General features: G+C 54.3%; 1 protein-coding gene and 5 non-coding genes across 8 annotated transcripts; 4 read left to right on the forward strand and 2 right to left on the reverse strand.

The window, feature by feature from the left end:
- Positions 1 to 213: 213 nt before the first annotated feature.
- Positions 214 to 286, forward strand: TRNAK-UUU (transfer RNA lysine (anticodon UUU)). Its single transcript has one exon. It is a non-coding gene; the product is annotated as a tRNA-Lys (tRNA).
- A 622-nt stretch (positions 287 to 908) lies between these two features.
- Positions 909 to 980, forward strand: TRNAQ-CUG (transfer RNA glutamine (anticodon CUG)). Its single transcript has one exon. It is a non-coding gene; the product is annotated as a tRNA-Gln (tRNA).
- A 443-nt stretch (positions 981 to 1,423) lies between these two features.
- TRNAL-UAG (transfer RNA leucine (anticodon UAG)) lies at positions 1,424 to 1,505 on the reverse strand. Its single transcript has one exon. It is a non-coding gene; the product is annotated as a tRNA-Leu (tRNA).
- A 171-nt stretch (positions 1,506 to 1,676) lies between these two features.
- HES7 (hes family bHLH transcription factor 7) lies at positions 1,677 to 6,924 on the reverse strand. Of its 3 annotated transcripts, none has more exons than XM_047758868.1 (6): positions 6,597 to 6,924; positions 6,203 to 6,269; positions 5,117 to 5,847; positions 4,104 to 4,199; positions 3,446 to 3,533; positions 1,677 to 3,126 (listed from the first exon to the last, which is right to left on the reverse strand). In XM_047758868.1, the coding sequence occupies exons 3-6, from the start codon at positions 5,156 to 5,158 to the stop codon at positions 2,663 to 2,665; spliced, it is 690 nt and encodes a 229-aa protein (XP_047614824.1). In that variant the 5' UTR covers positions 5,159 to 5,847; positions 6,203 to 6,269; positions 6,597 to 6,924; the 3' UTR covers positions 1,677 to 2,662. The 3 variants fall into 3 exon arrangements, with proteins under 3 accessions (XP_047614824.1, XP_047614825.1, XP_047614827.1); XM_047758871.1 differs by having other exon boundaries at positions 2,663 to 3,126; positions 5,651 to 5,847; XM_047758869.1 differs by having other exon boundaries at positions 6,203 to 6,924.
- TRNAR-UCU (transfer RNA arginine (anticodon UCU)) lies at positions 2,009 to 2,095 on the forward strand. The gene is given in 2 exon segments: positions 2,009 to 2,045; positions 2,060 to 2,095. It is a non-coding gene; the product is annotated as a tRNA-Arg (tRNA).
- TRNAG-GCC (transfer RNA glycine (anticodon GCC)) lies at positions 6,838 to 6,908 on the forward strand. The gene has a single exon. It is a non-coding gene; the product is annotated as a tRNA-Gly (tRNA).
- Positions 6,925 to 17,044: the final 10,120 nt, after the last annotated feature.

The following is a 17,044-nucleotide window of genomic DNA, read 5'->3' on the forward strand; positions in this document are numbered from 1 at the left end:
CCTGACCAGCCTTCACGGCGCTCCAGCCCAGGGTCCTAAACTGTACCGAGGGAGTCTGATAAAGCGCAGTCACCGGCCACTGGCTTCGACTGCTTCTTCCAGGTGCGTTCTGGAAGCTCCTGCGCGAAGCATGCAGTACGTCTTTGCTTCCTTAAGTCGTTATAGTCATGGCGGGGAAACTCTTATAGCTGGTAGAAGGGCAAGAACGCAAGAGCCCGGATAGCTCAGTCGGTAGAGCATCAGACTTTTAATCTGAGGGTCCAGGGTTCAAGTCCCTGTTCGGGCGTGACCGTTTTTCTGTTTTCTTCCGCTTTTCTTCCTCGCTGATAGATGATGCCATCTTTAGATTTATTTTGAATACAGCAAATATTTGTATTCCTTTGAACAAAAAGAATGAAAGAGTAAAGCAAATTTATAACTTGGATTTAAAAGGAAGTAGTATTAACTGCGTCAGGGCTTTATTCAAAAGGTGGAACGAATGACAGTGGGGAGAAAGTAGAGATGTTTTCGAGCAGGGCATATGCGAGCCATACACGCGAATTTAAATGTTCTAGTAGCCACATTAAAAAGAGTACCAAGAAATAGGTTAATTTAATATTCTTGAAATTAATTTGAATAACATTTTATTTAACCCAGTATATCCTAAATCTTATGCTATCATGTAATCAGTATTTTTAAGTTATTAATGAAATTTTAGCCATTGTTTTTGTACTGTCATCAGGTTACGGTGTGTATTTTATACTTATAGCACATTCAAATACATATTTCAGGTGCTGGATAGCAGTAGCCACTCTATCCAATAACTGCTTTTGTGTTACCCTCTGTGAATAGCGAGGTAGGCAAGCGTGCAGAATAGGAAATTCAGTTTTATATATATAGAGAGCCTCAGAAAGGCATTTTAGGAAGGGGGTTCCATGGTGTAATGGTTAGCACTCTGGACTCTGAATCCAGCGATCCGAGTTCAAATCTCGGTGGAACCTTAGCTTTTTCCGGTCTTAATTTACTATCTATATATTCTATCATATTATTCATTAGTTACATATACGATGTTCTCTTATGTTCTAAGGATCTGGAAAGAAAAACTAGGATGTTATCGTTTGAGCTTTTCAGACTAGATAATTCGAGCTCCTAGCACATCGTCAGAGGAACGTACAGTAAGTCAAATACATAGCGCGTTGCTTTGACAGTTAAGAGTGTTATAGGATGACTTGTTAAAGTGCAGATCGGTTATGAAGATAGGTTACTCTGGAAGTTTCCATCAGGGCTTGGTTTGGAGCTGGGATACAGACTTAGCCTCAGTCCAGGTTTGAGAGAGAGAAGACGATGAGACCGCTGTCAGGAGTTATCATAAAACTAAGGAATATCCCAGAAGGGGTTTTGTGAATTCGAGAGTGCGGAAACCGTATTGAGAAAAACTCTGGTCTGGCAGCGGTGGGATTCGAACCCACGCCTCCGAAGAGACTGGAGCCTAAATCCAGCGCCTTAGACCGCTCGGCCACGCTACCTGCGTGGAAGCAATTTCTCCCCACAGCCTTCCTAAGAGACTAGCAGGGAGCAGTAGTATTGCAAATGATTGTGTTAAATATGGTGGTCTTCCTTGGGAACTATCGAGATCCCACCGGAAAACAAAGCAATGAATGTCAAAGGACATAGACCAGAGGAAACAGAGACACGCAGACATTTCCAACACAAGTTTATTTTTACGGATGGGGCCACATCTGGGAGTGGGGTGCGCCTGACCTGGAAGCATCCCTCAAGCGGGCACCTTGATCTCTGTATTTGCTCGCTCATATTCAGTTGCTCTCTCTTTGTTTCTTCCACCCCTGCGCCCCCGCACTCCCACCTGGCTCGCGTGCTTAGGGCAAGCTACCTCTTTCAAACAGGACTCCGCGAGGTCCAAACCACGCGCTCCTGCCAAGCCACGCCCAATTCCCTCGCACCCCTCCCCCACCCCGCCCCTTTTCCGTTCTAGTACCCGTAAGCTGATGGACGCCGCCGCCCGCCAGGTGGCTCTGTGGCGCAATGGATAGCGCATTGGACTTCTAGTGACGAAAGAGCGATTCAAAGGTTGTGGGTTCGAATCCCACCAGAGTCGGTTTTATTTTCATTTATTCTTTTTTTTTCCTCCCTCCTTTCTGTATCTGGCTTTTTCTTAGAGGCTCCCATCCCTCCTCTCCCTACCCTATCTCAAGTGTCTGCCATCCGGCTTCAGTCCAACCTCAGCCTCCGCTCTGCTCTTTACTTACCTGTGTGCCCCGCGGCTTGGGCCAAGGAGAGCAGGACTGGGGGTTGGGAGACAGAAGGGGAAGGAAAGTGGGCGTGGACGCCGAGATAAAGGCAGGCCCCTGGCTAGGGGACACACGGGGATTGAATAACCACTTTATTCCATGCACTAGGGACTCGGGAGGGGACTGGGGCTGGGCCGGGGGCAGAGGGTACAATCCTAGACGCAAGGAGGGCAGGGAGAAGGGACAGGAACCAGGGAAATATATATTTATATAGATACTCTAATATAGACCACATCTCACCCGCGCGCTACGCCCGCGCGCCCCGCCGCCCTCCCCAACACCTCCTCGCCCCGACGCCCGGGTCCCTCTGCTGCCCTCGGGCTGGAGTCTCTACCCCACCCCCCAGCCCCCGCCCCCACCCCACCCCTCAAAGCTCAGGGCCAAGGTCTCCAGAAAGCGGGCGGCGGGGGCGGCGGGGCCTTGGGCGCCCCCTCTTGTCTGTGAGGCGGCGGCGGCGGCGGCGGCGGCGGCGGCAGCAGTCCGGTGAGGGGGGCCGGCGCGCAGGAATCCCCGGCGCGGGGGGAGCAGGGGGCCGGGGACCATGCGCAGCGCGGGCTAGGGGGGCCCTTGTGCACTGGCAGGCGCTGGTGCAGCGCCGGGCCAGGCGCTGGGGCGGCGGGGTCCAGCGGTGGGCGCGGCGCCTGGGGCCTTGGATCTACCGGTTCGGGCCGGGGCGGCTTGGGGCGCAGGTATCCGTGCAGCGCGGAGAAGAGCTGGGCGCGGGCGGCCGGGCTGGCGTCGTGCGCGAAGGCCGCCAGGCGAAGCAGGCACTCGCGGAAGCCGGACAAGTAGCAGCTGGCGAGCGCCTCGGCGTCCTGGGCTGGGGACCGGGGAACCCCTGGAGCCGCGGCAGCGGTTGCGACCGGCGGGAGGGCGGGCGGGCAGGGCAGGGGTCCCAGCAGGGGTGAGGGAAGGGGCGGGGCGCAGAGATACCGAGGCCGGACAGGCGCACAGAGACAGGAAGCCAGATGGACCGACAGAGGGAGAAAATGAGGGAGACACAGAGACAGACACGCGCGGGTGTTATTATTAACCTCGCCTCGTAGTAGAGCCTGCCACTCCCCGAGCCCACCGTCCACCGGCCCTCCTACCCCGGCCCGGGCCCGGGTGAATCCCCCCTCCCTCCCTCCCTCTGCTGCCCCACCCCCGCGCTGTACCGGGGGGCTCCACCCGGCTTCGCTCCCTCAAGTAGCCCACGGCGAACTCCAGTATCTCTGCTTTCTCCAGCTTCGGGTTCCGGAGGTTCTACAGACGGGAGGGGAGGGCGCAGAGACAGAAAGGGGTGGGGAGAGAGGGGGAAAGTGGCAGGGGGAAGAAGGGAGGGGGGATGCAGGAGCTGGGGGTGCCCCCGGATCGCGTTTGCGCGCCGACCACGGAGTGCGCTTCTTAGAGGTGACCAAGAATGGGCCTGGCCCGCCCTGAGACGAAACTGTCCAACCCGAGGGGATGAAAGCAACCCACAGTGTAAGGAGGGGATTTGAACAGTAAGCCTAGGGGGTGAAATTATCCACCCTGCTGGTTATCTCGGGGATTGTGGCGGAGGAGGAGGGAGGATTTACAGACCCAAAGGTTGAAACTGACGGACCCAGGGAGTGGAATTTACAGAGCCCGGTGTGAAACTTACAGACCCGAGGGGTGGCGAAGAAGATCGCGTTCTGAGAGCGAGAGGGGCTCTGGGATGGGATTCCAAGGGTCAGGATGCCTTGGGGCCAGGGTCGCCAAAACAGCATATGTCCCCACCCAAGTGGGAAGCCCTGAGACGCGAGCACGGGATGCTGGGGGGGGGGGGGGTCCGGTGATGGTGGAAGAACTGACCTGGTCTCGGGTCCGCTCCAGCAGCAGCAGCCTCAGTTCCTCCAGGCTGCGGTTGATGCGGTCCCGGCGCCGCTTCTCCACAAGCGGCTTCAACATCTGCGACCAGCAGGAAAGGGAGAGCCGGCCGACCCGACCGAGACTCAGCGCGGCCGCGGGGGCGTCGGGATCCCGCCGCTGGGATAATCCGGCCTCCACCCCTTCCCCAAGACCCCAGAGAGCCTAGGGCCGGGCCCATTCGACCCCACTCCACTCCCCCTCCCATCGCCCCTAGAGTCAATTTCTGTAGCTCGCCTCCTCTCTCTCCCGGGTCTTCTGCATTCTCCTCTCTCAGTCTTGTCCTCCCTCCTCCCCTCTCTGTGTCTCTCCTCTTTTCTCTCTACGTCTCCGTCTCGTGCAGTCTTTCTCTGTCTCAGTGGAGAACTTTGGGGGCCCTCTTTGCGCCCAGACACGTGGGCCGCAAGGTGCCGGGCTGAGGTGGCGGCCCTAAGTGTAGAAAGTGAGATACCCAGCGCGACCGCGCCTCCTCTTCTCCCTCTAACCCGTCTATGCTGTCACACTTCACCACTGCTTCGAAAATCTTCCACCCGGGCTCGGGCCTCTGGAATCAGTGCCCTCCAGAACTTCTCTTACGAGGCTGCATTGGGCCAGGTCCGGACAGCCCGCTGGAGCAAGCGCCTATCCTCTTCGCTTTTTGTTTCCACCCTCCTCCCTTTGCTCTTGGCTCCTCTGGCTTATTTCACTCAAACTCTGCCCCCCCTCCTCCCTCGCCCTCCAGGCCCCAAGGTGCCAGCTGCCGTTATCCACACCCCAGACCTCCGCTGCTGCCGCCCACCCAGTTCCAGCTCTGACCCTGACCCCTTCTCCATACTCTGCAGCCCCTGGCTCCTCGGGTCCCTCGCGCCCCTCTCCCCCTTCCGGCCCTGCGTCTCCAGCCTCTTCCCTGACCCTCGGTCTCAGGGACGCGTCCCCTGACCCGCCCGGGGATCTCTGCTCCCTCCCCTCCCGCCTCTCACCTTGGGGCCCTCCCTGTTCTCCGCTCGATCCCGGGTGACCATCGCTCCTCCGGACCCTTGTGTAGACCGAGCCCCTGCTCGCCTTGCGCCTTATATCCCGCAGGCTCCCAAGTAGGGGCGGCGGCGGGGCTGGGGGGGGTGTTAGTTAGGACCCGGACCCGCCCCTTCAGCACCCAGATCTCGCCGGACTCGCCCCGGGCACGAGGCGCCCGGAAAGGGGAGGAGCGCAAGTGGGAGGGGGAGGAGTGGAACAGGCCTGCGAGTGTGGGAAATGAGGGGCAGGGGCAGCGCCGGCTGGGTCAAGGACCATAAAGCTGTATAAGGAGGCGGGACCCAGCTGAAGGCAGGAGGTTATTGGGGGAGGAGGGAGCTTGAGGTGTCTGGGCCATAACTCAGGAGTGAGCTGCAGAGTTCCCCTCCCCTTCACTATCTCAGCTTTCTGGGGGGCTCCCTGTACCTCCACTAACCCTGAAATTAAAGTTAGCACCCCTCAGCCTCTAGGCTGGATCCTGTACATCTTTCCCCAAAATTCACCTCCTCCTTGGGATAGTGGCCACCTCAGTGTGCTGGCTGGATCCCTCTACTTCCACTGGGACTTTGGAGGTAGAAGAGAAGCTGTTCTAAGTCACTTCTATTCAATTCGCCCAACATCTGTGCTCTTTGTGCCCACTAGGTCCTGGTCTTGGCTGCACGGTTCACACTGGGATATGGATCTGAGACCCAGATTATCCCTGCAGGATAGTGGAAAAGGCAATGTGTTATCAAGCAGCTATTTTAAAAGCACAGTGAATAGGTCCTCAGAGAAAGGGTCATCCTGAGGAGTGGCTGGTCTGGGCTGGAGGTGGCTGCGGGAGAGCCTCCAGGGATTTCAAGCACAGGTCGGAGGTGGAGAGATCTTTCCAGATAGAAATATTTGCTTCAAAAGTAATTACAGGAGATTCAGGCGTATGGCTGCCAGGACACCTGACACAAGTGTGCTCTGGTTGCTTGCTCCTGGAGACCCCACGTGATTATAGGGGAACAAGGAGCAGACAGTTTTCTTAAAAAGACAAGAAAGGAAACCCAAAAAAAGGAATCAACACCCACCTCATACTAAGAGCATGACCCTCAGCAAAATGATGCGTGCACATCTTGGAAACTTCAGGACAAAGTGCTTGGGAAGATAAAACCGACGATTAAATGGGACAACAAGAATTCCAGGGACAAGGACACAGAAAGACAGGATTGTAGATAGCTTCGGAGTCAGGGATGGATGGGGTTCAGTGCCCGACCACAGCTTGTTTTTTCACGGAGCCTGCCTTGCCAAAATCCCAGCCGGATGGACCCAGACCTTGGGGAGGGCACTCCCATTTGGAATCAGGGACCCCAGCACATCACACCTCCCCCTACCTGAGCCAAATGGAAGCGCAGATGTGTGGCCCCAGAAGTCCCCCGCTGCCCCCCTCCTTGGGAACCTGGGCTCGGGCTGAGTTTTTCTCACCTGCACGCGAGGCTCGGGGGCCCGGGCAGTTCGCACCCGGGTGTGGGGCCGCCCCTGGCCATATGGGGTGACTTTATGGCCGAGTGACCGGATCCAGGCGGGAAGAAGGATGGCCTGGGCTCCACCCACGTCAACTATCGAAGAGTCTTGGCTGAATCCCTGACTACACCGTTTTCCGGGCCAAGGTCGGCTCAACTCCGTGTGAGCTGAGATAGGATCTGATGAGAGTTTTACATCGCCTGCATTGGTGGTTCAGTGGTAGAATTCTCGCCTGCCACGCGGGAGGCCCGGGTTCGATTCCCGGCCAATGCACGACCTGTCTTTTCCCCTTTTCTTTCCTCTGTCCTTTCCAAGGCGGTTCTTCTGATGTACCCTGAGAAGCATCTTTGTTTAAGGTTTCTACCAAATGTTAATATTAATCCTTAAGGTTTTTACTCTATGGCAGTTTGAGGCCCTGAATCGAGACCCTGTTTCTGAACGTGTTCACACTCCCATCCTCCCGGCCTAGGGGTCCGCCTGTCCACACCCCTCCCTCCGCCCCCCGCCCGCACCTCCGCAGGCGTGACCCTGAGAAAGGACCTGGCGCCCGGATCCCTGCCCCGGGGGTCCACTCAGCTCCCTGCGGGGGAGGGGCGAGGTTCGCCCACCCCGCAAACTCTAAGGCCCTCGCTCTTCTTTCCTTTTCTCTTCCTCGCTCTCTCTTACTTCCAGTTTTCTGAAAGCCGCTTTCTTTTTCTAAGTCCACAGTCTCAGCTTTTGTCCCGCCACCTACGTCTCCGCGTTCCTTTCGGCGTCTGTCTCTGTATCTTTCATATTCTTTCCAGGTGTCTTAGCAAAGTCTGCTGCTGGTCTGTCGGGGTCTTCAGTGGCTTCTGCATCTCCGGCCTCTGCGTGTCTCTCTGCGTCCGCGTCTCGGTCTCTGGGATCTTTTCCCTGGGACTCTGTCGCCTCCTGGCCCTCTGCGCTCCCACGCTCCGGCCATCCCCTGGGAAGCTCTCTCACACCTCCAGGTTCCTGCCACCTCCCGCCCGCCCCTTCCCGGCCGCTTTGATCCCGCACGCGTCGGGGCGGCGGGTGGCCCGGCTCCCGCCAGCTGCCGCGGCCACTTGTGAGCAGAGGCGGGGCGGCCCGGGCTCCAGGGCTCGCGGCCCCGGTTTTCCGCGATCTGCCGGGCGGCTCCACCTCCCTCCGCGCCCCTCCTTCGGGCACAGTCTCTGGCTGCTGCGAGCCCGCGTCTCTCGGTCGCTGAGTCTAGATCTGGGTGTCTCGGTCCCTCTCTCTGGAACTTACCTCGGGTCTGTGTCTCGGGATCCGGTCTCCTGTCTCTTCCAGCTTCATCTGGGCTTCATCTTCCTGCTTCATTTGCGCAAGGCTCGAGGTCTTTCGTTTTCGTCTGGGGACTGTGGCAGCCCCTGGGAAGGCTCACTTCTCAACTCTAAGCCAAGCAGTGGCCCCAGAAGGAAACCCTACAGCGGTCTGGGCATCTGAACGTGCGCGCAGCCGCTATCAGTGGAGGGCCTCTTGTGCACCAAATGTTGATAGGCATTGAGGGTACCTTGGATCTGGGCTCTCCTGACACATTATAGTGGGGGAGGGGAGACAGACAATAAGAAAGCGGAAAGTAACATCAGACGGTTGTAAGGGTCGGGATGGAGGACAAAGGTCAGGAGAGTGAAGGACTAGTTGACTCTGGGCGATCAGGTAATGGGGAAGAAGCTTTGTGTTCTGTGACAAGTTAATCACTACAGGGAAGGTTGCCCTGCAGCTTAAATTACACATAATGACCCACCTCTGGGACCCCTGCCTCCCAGGTAATGCGCATTAAGCTAAAATAACTTCGTTTGGCTCCCGGGAAACCTCCTCACCAGGCTCACCTGTGAATAACCACAGGCAGAAAGAAATGAATACATCCTCTAGAGGCTGATGGGGAGCCCAGAAATGTTCGTCTTTCCTCCTGCCCCTTTTAGTACTAAAGAAAACTGAATTCTAACTCAGGCAAGATGGTTCTTTGGACACAGCTGTCCTCTCCGTCTGCCGGCCTTCTGAGTGAAGTTACTCCTCGCCCCAGCATTTCCTCTCTAAGTTTACTGCTTGTCCCAGCCACCCCTGTGAGCTCGGACGGGGTAACAAATTTTGGCGAGCCAACCAGGAGGAGCCTTGCTGCTCCTGGCCAACCAGCCCTGGTTGGGGCGTTTTCGAGTAAGGCCCGAGCAGCTGCCAAAGACCACTTAACCCGAGGATCTGCCCTTAAAAGTTCCCGGAAGCAGCACCAGAGACCCTAGCACTTGGCAGCTGGAGCAAAGAATCGACATTTGGGAGGCCACGGGCTCCACACAGTAGGGTAAGTCACTTCCAGCTGCACAAGCTGGAAACTTTATTTCCTCTCCGTTTGGGGCTTTTTCTCTGGAATAAGCCAATTTGTTTTGTGTTTGAGTGGGGTACCCTGGTGGACAGGGGAAAGAGTTATTGGACGTTCACCTGATTTGTGAACCGGTTCGTTTGTTTCTTTGGATGCTCGCTTTATGTGTGTAGTTTAGTGTTTTGTTCATCTGGAATTTTTGTCTTTAATGTTTATCCTAAAATGTCTTCTGAGTTTCTGAGAGTCTTCTGATAATTTTGGATAAGTGATCTGATTACAGCCATGAAACCAGGGGTGGGAAGATATTTTATTGAAACAACGCCTGGCCACTGTAGCTGTCAGGATCTCCACCAGGGGTTTAGGCAGGGTTATCTTGGAACCCTGTGTACTGTGTACTGTCACCCTTGCTTTGTTAATTACATCATTTGTGGTCTCCTGCATTGCTGGTAAGTGTGAAACCCCGCGACCAGGCTTGAGGACTTAATTAGGATTTTCTATTTGTCCTATGGATTTTTCCATTTCATGTTGTTTGGTATGTTTCTCCATTTACAGCCAAATCAATTGTGCGATGTTGAAAACTTTTACTGATGTCAAGTAGAAGAAAATAAATAACAAACAAAAACAGAACACCTGGAATTCTCTTGTGCCGCATTGGGTTGGGGGGCGGGCATTGTCACTGCAGCACCTTGGGTTGCTGCTGTGGCATAGGTTTGATCCTTGGTCTGGGAATTTTCACATGCCTCGGGTGTGGCCGAAAAGCCCCCCCATAACATCTGTTTGCGGGATACTCCCAGGGAGAAGAGAGAGGTTCCACTTGGTTCTTAAGATCACTAAAAGCCCCATCTCAGAATTCAGCCTGACTGGTTGGTACCAAAGCAACAGGTCATCCTTTTGATGGTGAGAGATGACCAATTGCTATTTATGGTTTTATGGTGGCTATTTGGTCAAGAAGTGGGGAAGAATGATGAAATCTTTTATGTGCCAGCATTTGTGCTCTTACAAGAGAGGAAATAGGAAAAAGAGAGGAATGACTGAGGACATGGTGCCTCAAATCTTAACTCCTCCAGCTGAGCAAGGGGTCTCAGCCGCTACGGCTGTTAATGCCGATACATCCCCCTCCATCCCACTGGACCACCTTCAGTTCCTGTCAACCCAGTTCCTGACACTGGGGCTCAGGGCTGCGCCTCCTTATAAGGATCAATCAGAGAATCCTGTATTCGTCTCTGGGGCACAGGAACTTGGTCTGGTATCGCATCTAAAACCCACCTGGGGAGTTCCCGTGGAGGCAGTGAGCAGGCCGTGAACCCAATTAGGATCCATGAGGATGCAGGTTCCATCCCTGGCCTCACTCACTGGGTTAAGGATCCAGCATTGCCTTGAGCTGCAGTGTAGGTTGCAGACATGGCTTGGATCCTGTGTTGCTGTGGCTGTGGTGTAGGCTAGCAGCTACAGCCGGATTCCACCCCTGGCCTTTGAACTTCCATATGCCTCAGGTGCGGCCCTAAAAAACGGTGGTGGGGGGGGAATTAATTGGGGCCAGGAGCCACTCCCAGGGCAGGGCAGTTTCCCTTCCCCTGTTCTCTCACAGGGACCTACATGTCAGCAACTAGCTGGCTGGGATTCCCAGGCTTGCTGAATTGGGAAAGTTGCCCCCTCCTTTATGACGAGGATCCTCTACACCTGAAGCCCACTTCTCAGTGGCCACAGCTGAAGCACAGTGAGAGGCCCCAGAGAGGAAGGCGTGCCCTTGTTAGAGCACAGCTTATGGGGAGGCTTTGAAAGGGGAACTGAGGCAAAAGAGGTTGGAAATAAACAAATGAAAAAGTCCGAGTTCCTGTCTTGGCAGAATGGAAACAAATCCAACTAGGAACCATGAGGTTGCGGGGTTGATCCCTGGCCTTGCTCAGTGGGTTAAGGATCCGGCGTTGCCGTGAGCTGTCGTGTAGGTCGCAGACGCGGCTCGGATCTGATGTGGCGGTGGCATAGACCGGCAGCTGTAGTTCCAGTTCACCTTCTAGCCTGGGAACCTCCATGAGTACAGCCCTAAAAAGCAAAAAAAAAAAGTCAAGAAATTCAGCAAAACAAATGAAGACCTCTTTGCATTTTTGGAAAAGATTTATCGGGCCTACAGACATCATACTAATGCAGATCATGAGGCCCCTGGAAATGTTAGAATGGCAAATTTGATCTTTGGGGGGGCCAAGTGCCTCAGATACTGAGAGAAACCTGCGAAGATTAGATGGTGCATTTGGAATGCACCCACCTCAACTGTAGATGTTGCTTTTAAGAATCAACGGGGGACAACAGAAGAAAGAAGATGCAAAATGAAATTCCACTTTTTTTTTTTTTTTTTTTGGCAGTGGCACTGGATTCCTGGAAGGTGGGTCACCCAAAGAGAGGTAGGTGACCACTGGCGAAGGAACAGGGTGCCTACTGCAAGGAGGAAGGGCACTGGGAAACAGACTGCCCTAGGCTGAAACACGAAGGGAAACAATGAAAGATGAGAGCCTCCCACGTGGTAGAAAGAGAAACACTCATTATCAAGAGGGCCCGGAGCCCCATTGGACTCGAGGCGCCCAATTCCAATTTCCCTGCCCGATCCTGGGGTAAACTTGACAGTGGGGGCTGAGCTGATTAACCTTAGGATAGACCTCACCCTGAAGTTTTTCACCAGGACGGGTTGGCATCAGACTCCCACCAGGACATGCTTTAAGCCTACAGATGGCACTCATGTTTGCGTTACTCTGTGGCTTCGATTTCTACTGGAAAAAGTGTCGTCTCTGTGGCTGGTGCTCCCCAGGCAAATTACACTGGCCAGATAGTACTGTACCGTGTCAATGAGTGGTGGTGTGAGGGTTAATTCAGTCTCGTGCGGGTGACCAGATTGGCTCCTACGTTGGCAGTGTGCTGTGATCACTGTTAGACCCTGTTACAGATGTAGGCGTGACAAGGTCCGGGAATGACCTAAAGAAAGGGGAAGCGTCTACCTGTTTACTCTCACAAAGGGCGCTCTGAATTGGCACCAGTTTCTGAAAGGGTCCGAGGTGTTGAAAATGCTCAGTTTGGTTCAGCGATTGCAGCTCTTTCATCCATGTATGTGGATGGCTTTTTGGAGTTCTCGATGTGGCACAAGGGGTTAAGGACGTGGCATTGTCTCTGTAGTGGCTGGTGTTGGAGCTGCAGCTTTGATTAGAAATTCCATATGCCATGGGTTGTGGCACACACACACACACAGGATGGCTTTCCTGATGTGATCGGTTCACTTTGGGAAAGTCAGAACTTGAGCTGTGGTCATGAGGTCACCATTCGCATGTTCGCATGGGGTTTTCCCAGAAAATCTTGGAATCTGGTAGAACTTTTAGGAGCCATCCCATTAACTGGGTGGATAGCTATGGAGATTTTTTTTTTTTTTCCAATTTTATTGGCCGCCCTGCTGAGTTTCCCGGGGCCAGGGATCAGACCTGAGCCATAGTGGCGACCTACACCACAGCTGGGGCCACACGGTGTCCTGTGCCTGCTGCAGAGACGTGGTGGCACCACACCAGGAGCTCCAGCTATGGGGAATTTAAAGGGGGATCCCATTACCCATGTGCCTGTGATAGGTCATTCAGCTCTGGTCACAGACTCTTGCTGATGTGTCTACAGATGCTTCACTGACACTGGAAAAGTCACTTTGCTCAATAGGAATGCTGAGATAAACCTCAAACTCTGCCTCAGTGCAAAGCTGTAGAGCCACTAAGCAGAAGAGGTGGCCACTGTATATAAATGACAACTGATGCAGCCCAGTATCCATCCAGAGGGAGCTCCGGGGCATTACCTAAAGAACATAATGAGGAGTTCCCGTCGTGGCGCAGTGGTTAACGAATCCGACTAGGAACCACGAGGTGGCGGGTTCGATCCATGGCCTTGCTCAGTGGGTTAAGGATCCGGCGTTGCCATGAGCTGTGGTGTAGGTCGCAGACGTGGCTCGGATCCCGAGTTGCTGTGGCTGTGGTGTAGGCCGGCGGCTACAGCTCTGATTGGACTCCTAGCCTGGGAACCTCCATATGCTGCGGGAGCGGCCCTAGAAAAGGCAGAAAGACAAAAAAAAAAAAATACCAAAACCATAATGACAGGTGCTTGCAGACGGCCACAGCGGCAGATCAAGCAAAGGTGCTCCCCGTACATCCTCGCCACGCAGGAGCCCTCTGAGGCTGTCACGTCTCTGGGTCCGTGTGAGAACATCAGTCTGGAAACCCTTGGCACTAGCCCTGAAGCTACTCTGAGACAGCCGAGGTCTTCCGTTTCTTTTTTCCTTCCTTCCCTTCCCCTTTCCCTCCCTTCCTTTCTTCCTCTCCTTTCTTTCTTTGCCAATACTCACATGGAAAGTTCCAGGCCAGGGATCAAACCCTCGCCAGAGCAGGAACCTGCACCGGAGCTGTGGCAACACTGGATCCTTCACCCACGGTGTCCCACGGAAACTCCCTTCGTATCTCTTTCTGCAAAGACTGCTGTGGTGGTGGGATGTGCATCTTTGATCTTGTTCTAGATGTTCAACAGCTGCCAGCAACAGCCCTTTATTGTCACCAAAGGGCTGACAATAAAAAGGTTAACGTTTTCAGTGACACTGAAAAACAGAAAGGAAAGGGCCTAGAACGCTGGACATCTTGTTGGCTTTTCAGGAGACCGGCTTTGTCTTCCTGACCCATGCCGGGTGACAGGACAGGAGTGACAGGCCGGGCTGCTTCATCCCAGACGTCTGCTATCTGCAGCGTAGGCTCCTCGCTTTAAAGGTGATTTTGACTATGAACTTGAATCAGGCATCAGGAGCGCATGACTGGTGCTCAATCACCCACCGACTGCTGTCGGACCTCCCCAGGTAGAGACTCAACACAGAGGAACCTGCTCTACTGAGGACTGAAAAACAGATTTTACTCAACTGCTGAAAGCTGCAAGGAACTTCAGACAACCTGCTCGAGTTGGTGCATATGCCACGTGGACAGAATGTCTCTGAAGGGGATAAAGCCCCCCTTAAGGAAATTATCCCCCAGTTTGGAGTAAGGCATCGAAATTACATTTGTCCTGGAGGCCACAAAAAAACAAGAAAATGAATTATACGCTGAAAGGGGAACATCATGAAAATTATGTCAAGAAACTGTAACTTGGGATCAGGCCTGGCCAGACGCCCTCCTACAGATTAGAGGCTCTCAGAAGCAGACTTAAATCGAGCTGCTTTGAAATACTGGATGGTGGGCCATTCCAGGTGTCTGCCTGGGTAGGAGAACCTACCAGTGCTCTAAAAGACCTAGCAGGTGCCAATTGTGTTAAAACTTTGGGCACTAGGAGTTCCCACTGCGGCTCAGTGGTTAATGAACCCAACTAGTATCCATGAGGATGCAGGTTTGATCCCTGGCCTCGTTCAGTGGGTTAAGGATCCGGCGTTGCCATGAGCTGTGGTGTAGGTCACAGATGCCCTCGGATCCAGCGTGGCTGTGGCTCTGGCACAGGCCGGTGGCTACACTTCCAATTCGACTCCTAGCCTGGGAATTTGCAGATAGCCAGTTTATTATAGCTGGAGAAGGGTCAAGCTCTGTTTAACTCTGTCCAAATAAATAGCACAGGCATTGAGCGTATGTATCGGGAAGTTCAGTTACAAATTAGACAAAGTGCTAAGGGGTTTCATCAGGTTCAAGTAGTCGCAGATGTTTTAAAAAAGGAAAGAGGAGTTCCTGCTGTGGCACAGCAGTTAAGGATCCAGCGTTGTCTCTGAAGTGGCCAGGTTCGATTCCCAGCCTGACACAGCGGGTTGAGGGCCCGGTATTGCCGCAGCTGTTTGAACAGCTTACGCTGAAGTGGTGGCCGTGGAGAGAGAAAGGAAATGGGTTACGTCTGGGGTTTTGGCTTAAGGCCCTGGGTGGATGGTGGTGCCTTTACTGGAATGGGAAGCACAGGGGTGGCAGGGAGGGGAGCAGGGAAAGGTTTGGGCGAGAAAGCGGGCATTCTACTTTAAGCCAGGCTGGTGGCAGTCCCCTTAGGGTATGGGGGTCACAGGTAGGCCAGGGACATACAAGTTTGAGGGTCAGAGCTGGAGGGTAAACCCAGAGGAGCCTTGGGAGATAGATGGCTTTGAAGGCAATGAGACCGGAGTGCCTGGGGAGAGAAGCTTCCTGACGCTCAGAGGTCAGATGGAGGAGGACTTATCAAAGGGATCCAGGGATCAGAGAACCAGGGCAATGGGGTGACCTGAAAACCAAGACAAGAGGGTACAAAGGAGGCGGAAGCAGTCAGCTCTTGGCTAAGCTGCTGGGAGGCCAGGTCAGAAGGGAGCGAGGCAACCACGCGGTCGGGCATCTTGGAAATCACGGGTGACCGGGGGGGAATGTGACATGCTGGCTGTGGGTGAGGCGAGAGCGGGATGTGAGGACAGGCAGACAGGGGCCGTAGGCACAGCCCTGGCAAGTTGTGCAAAAATGGGTGGCAGGAGTTCCCGTCGTGGCGCAGTGGTTAACGAATCCGACTAGGAACCATTAGGTTGCGGGTTCGGTCCCTGCCCTTGCTCAGTGGGTTAGGGATCCGGCGTTGCCGTGAGCTGTGATGTAGGTTGCAGACATGGCTCGGATCCTGCGTTGCTGTGGCTCTGGCGTAGGCCGGAGGCTACAGCTCCGATTTGACCCCTAGCCTGGGAACCTCCATATGCCATGGGAGCGGCCCTAGAAATGGCAAAAAAAAAAAAAAAAAAAAGGGTGGCAGCCAGAGCACAAGAGAGAGGTGAGCGTGTGTGCTTCTGGTGGGACTAACGGTGTCTGATGCTCGGGGTGGGGGGACTTGCGCCCAGGTGGGGAAATCGCCTCCGGTCATGGGGAGACGGCTCGCCCACGGGAGTCGGAAGACAGGGTGTGGAAAGGATGAGGCAGGTTCCCTCTCGTCGCTCCCTTTTCTCGAAGAAGAGCGAGTCAAGTTCATTGCTGGAGGGGAGAGAGCTGCAGGTCCTTTGGAGAGAGAGAAGGTGTGAAATGCTCGTTTTGGAGAGTAGAGAAACAAACCTTCGAGGATAGACTAGGATTTCTAGGCAAGTGAAAAGTCCCTTAAAGATGTGGGGTCAAAAATTGTAATTTTGGGCGTTCACTTGTGGGGCAGCAGGTTAAGGATCTGGCGTTGTTCCTGCAGCGTCTGGGGTTGCTGGGGTCCCTGCCCTGCCGGGGGTTCAATCCCCGGCCCCGCAACTTCCACATGCCATGGGCGCGGCCAAAAAATTTTACAATTTCAGAGGTGAATTCATCGTGAAGCTGAAATTTCCTTCAGGGCTCGTTCCTTAGCAGGCCCCTGGGAGGCTGCCAGCAACGTGATCACAGGGCCGTATCCTTCTGTTAAAATGTGCAAAAAGGAAGGTATTTTAACCACAAATGGTAAAGGCCACTGTCTCTTTTCACTCCAGTTTCCCCTCCGTCTCCCCTTCCCCAGGCGTTGCAGCGGCCGTGGGCAGCTGGGGATGTGTGGACGGTGATACGGTTAATGGGGTGCCCAGCCATCCTGGTGCAGGAACGGCTTCCAGGGAACCCTACCACCTGTCCCACTCGCTAGGCCTGGTGCTGTGAAGGTGCGGAGCCAGAGGGCGCACGTGAGATGAATGCAGCCAGGGGCTCTTGTCACTGTCACTTATGTCCATGTCACTTATGTCCGTGTCGCTTAGGTCCGTGGCTGGAGAGGAAAAATGAGATGTGAAATCTGCAAAGTAGCCCGCCTGTAGAGACTATTATAGAGGGATGCAGACAATTAATTAACGCCCGTAAGTTATTTTTCTGGACCTTCTGACTTTTCTGGCATTGTCAGCTTTTTCAGTGTGTAAGTTGTTGTGATCTCTTATTTCACTCCAAATATTTTTCGATACCTGGTTTGATGATATTGTCTTCAAAAGCTCTCCCCTCCTTCCCCCACCCCTCAAAGCAGTTATAGGCACTTCAGGCCCCCCCAGACCTGAGACCGCTTGGCCTGGGGGTGGGTGATTTTTCTCCAGCCATCGTGGCTATGAGAGCATCCTCCCCCACGCCCATCCCCAGGTTTCTAGGGTCCGGGATGGGGGTCTCTGGGCGGATGGCAGCCTCTCTGTCAG

Source organism: Phacochoerus africanus, chromosome 14 (genome assembly GCF_016906955.1).
Source record: "Phacochoerus africanus isolate WHEZ1 chromosome 14, ROS_Pafr_v1, whole genome shotgun sequence".
NCBI classification, from domain to species: Eukaryota; Metazoa; Chordata; class Mammalia; order Artiodactyla; family Suidae; genus Phacochoerus; species Phacochoerus africanus.